Raw genomic sequence first — 2,942 nt, 5'->3', positions numbered from 1 at the left:
TTTTGAACAAAATATCTTTAACATCCTGTTACTTTTCCAGTTGTTTTTCGAAAACTTTCCTTTCCGTATCTCTTTCATTTTCCTCCCCCCACCGCACACCCAATTTTCTATGTTTACTTCATCAATTTCTAATGAACTGTGAACTCAAAAATGTGTGCTCCAAAAAAACTCAAACCTTATGTATCTAAATTGTTGAATCGGTAGTTAACTCACAGAAAATATGCTGACCAATTTGACTAAAAAGAATCACATAACTATAAAAAGAAACAATATCCTTATGGTTCTATGCACCCTATTAATTCCTTGTTATCTCTCTCTAGCTTTTAAAGGAAAAAAAGAAAGAAATTTAAAGGTCTAAATTTCCCCTGTTAATTTCTCAAAATGGTGGAATTGTTTCTTGTAGCATTACTATTGTTCCAAAATTGTATAATCACACTTGGTTCTGCATCCCATCATGAGAGGCTAGTTATAAAAATTATTCACTATGATTCTGTCAACTCGCCTTTCTATGACCCAAAACTGACACTTGAAGATCGCGTCAAAAGAATGAATCAAAGATCAGAGGCTCGCATTTCAGATCTAATGAATGTCTCAAATAATCTGAAAGAAGATGCGGTTGACGTTCGGATTTACCCAGCATATACCTCTCAGTTTCTTGTTCCATTAAAAATTGGTACACCTCCTGTGCCACAAATTCTTACCATGGACACTGGGAGCGTATTACTTTGGGTCCATTGTGGCTATACCATTGGTGGTGAAGCCTCACCAGCTCCATTGTACCACAATGCACATTCTTCATCATATGAGGAAGATGTGTATTGCGAGACATCTATATGTGATCTTATGACTCTTAGAGGAAGTTGTGGAAGAATCTCAAGGAGATGTGAGTATTTTGTAAAATATGCAACAGGTAAAAGTAAAGGACATCTTGCTTCTGAAGTTGTGTCATTTAAGTCAATCAATGAAACTGAAGTGACTATCAAGCGTCTTATTTTTGGATGCTCAATATATTCTGATGGTGCAAATCGTGTTAGTGGAATCCTTGGATTTGGACAAACAGCTGTGTCTTTGATTTCACAACAAAATTATGCTGGATTCTCATATTGTATCGGTGATATAACTGCTGTAGATTACGATTCAAATGCATTAATTCTTGGAGGCAAGCCTATAATGGAAGGAGCGTCGACTCCCATGTTTATGGTTATAGGCAAATACTTCATAACTTTAGAAAAAATCAGTGTCGGGGACAAGTTTCTTGACATTGATCCAAGCATGTTCAAGAGGATCGATCACCAAGGCGGAATGCTTGTTGATACCGGGGCCACATCTAGTTATTTGCCTAAGATAGCATACAAGTAACTGAAGGAGGAAATTAGATCTGTAATTGGTACGACGTTGGAAGAGTTTATAAGCGAAAGACCAGAAGAGCTTTGTTACTATGGAGTTGTTACCGAGGATCTTGAAGGCCTTCCAACAGTAGCATATCATTTTGTTGAAAATGCTAAAATGGAGTTTACTGCTGAGAATTTGTTTAAACAAGATAAAGCTGACCATTTCTGCCTATCCATACAAATTTCTGAAAACAAGAAGATTCCTATGCCTTTTAGCGTACTTGGAGTTTGGGCGCAGCAATTTTTCTATATCGGCTTTGACTTCAACACCATGAGAATGTCCTTCACTAGGATAGATTGTGACCGCTTGTTTGATTGATCATTATATTGTACTAAATTGCTTGTATTTCCTAATTTCGTAGTGTTTGCAATCTTGATCTATTGTACTAAATTGCTTGTATTTTCCTAATATCCTAGTGTTTGCAAACTTAAAAATTTCAGTGAGCCAATAGAGAATAACGTTTAGAAGCTCTAACTAATTAAATTCATTTACGGAACCATTAAACAACTTCAAAGAATTATCGAGACACTAAAAACTAATCTACAATTAAATGTAGTGTCAGATTATTACGTGTTAGACAAACTTTCACAACTGCACGCAAAGTTCAAATTCTTATTGAGATAGAGGGTGTATCCATTATAGGACAATAATCAATTGAGCTTAGTGCTGGCAAATATACGAGTTGGATCGAATTTGGACGGGTTGAAAACTAGTTGACACATAATTTACCATATTTAAAAGGACGGGTTGAACGCGATCGAGTTTATTACGGACGGATTGAACGGTTCAAGCAAATTTAGATGGAAATTGCCACCAGTAATTGAACCTCATTTATAATTTGATACATGGCTAAGATACTACTACTAATCAAGCATAAATATTTTATTTATACTCCAACTTTGAGGAAACACCTGACACATTAATATATTATCAAAAACCCAATATATAATTCAAATACATTGTGGCAGAAGTTCAAATCATGAATCCGTCTTTGAGGATCACCATTGATGAATGATCATAGTTGGATCAAAAGCTACACATGCTACTTCTAACCACTCCTGAGGTGGAGATAATCTGAAAGGTCTTTTAATATGGGAAACACTGTCCTTAACTCTGTCAGTGAAGGCTAAATGACAAATATGTTGTGTTAGCGCAGTTTCATTATTGCTGAAAATTGGAACTTGTTTTAGGGCTTCGTGGAATTCTGATACTGGCCATCTATTTGTTACCTCATGACTAAGGTGTAGAAGTCCGAATAGCTCGTTGCATTTATTGATAGTCCTAAAACTTTTTTCAAACACTTCATTGGACATTGGAGTAAACGAAAGGTGTATACAGTTCTCTATTTCTTCTTCTACATTCCATGCAGTAGTCGATGAGATGAATATAGACACGATAATTATGATTGTCATAATTACACTAGATCTTTGAGCTTCCATTGCTGGGGAATCTTCTTAGTTTTGGAATACGAAAAAGAAGAAAAGAATAATTTGTGGTTAGGATTGGTGCTAGGGACAATGAAGAGTGTAAATATTTTTTGTTTTAGTCAG

The 2,942-nt window shown here is 35.6% G+C and overlaps 1 protein-coding gene across 1 annotated transcript; it reads left to right on the top strand.

The window, feature by feature from the left end:
• The first annotated feature begins 381 nt into the window (after positions 1–381).
• Positions 382–1,710, top strand: LOC104091369 (aspartic proteinase CDR1-like). Its single transcript, XM_033654859.2, has 2 exons — positions 382–1,308; positions 1,366–1,710. Exons 1-2 carry the CDS (start codon positions 382–384, stop codon positions 1,708–1,710), a joined length of 1,272 nt encoding a protein of 423 aa, XP_033510750.2.
• The last annotated feature ends 1,232 nt before the right edge of the window (positions 1,711–2,942 follow it).

The sequence above is a fragment of the Nicotiana tomentosiformis genome, chromosome 4 (assembly GCF_000390325.3).
Source record: "Nicotiana tomentosiformis chromosome 4, ASM39032v3, whole genome shotgun sequence".
In the NCBI taxonomy this organism is placed as follows: domain Eukaryota; kingdom Viridiplantae; phylum Streptophyta; class Magnoliopsida; order Solanales; family Solanaceae; genus Nicotiana; species Nicotiana tomentosiformis.
Note: the sequence above shows the minus strand (reverse complement) of the source record. Positions and strands in the feature narration are given on the sequence as shown.

Bases quoted from the DNA above. Each gene is read 5' to 3' on its own strand.
- LOC104091369 (XM_033654859.2), top strand. From the start codon at position 382: ATGGTGGAATTGTTTCTTGTAGCATTACTATTGTTCCAAAATTGTATA. The intron at 1,309-1,365 runs GTTGATACCGGG...AAGTAACTGAAG, and splicing joins ATCACCAAGGCGGAATGCTT to GAGGAAATTAGATCTGTAAT.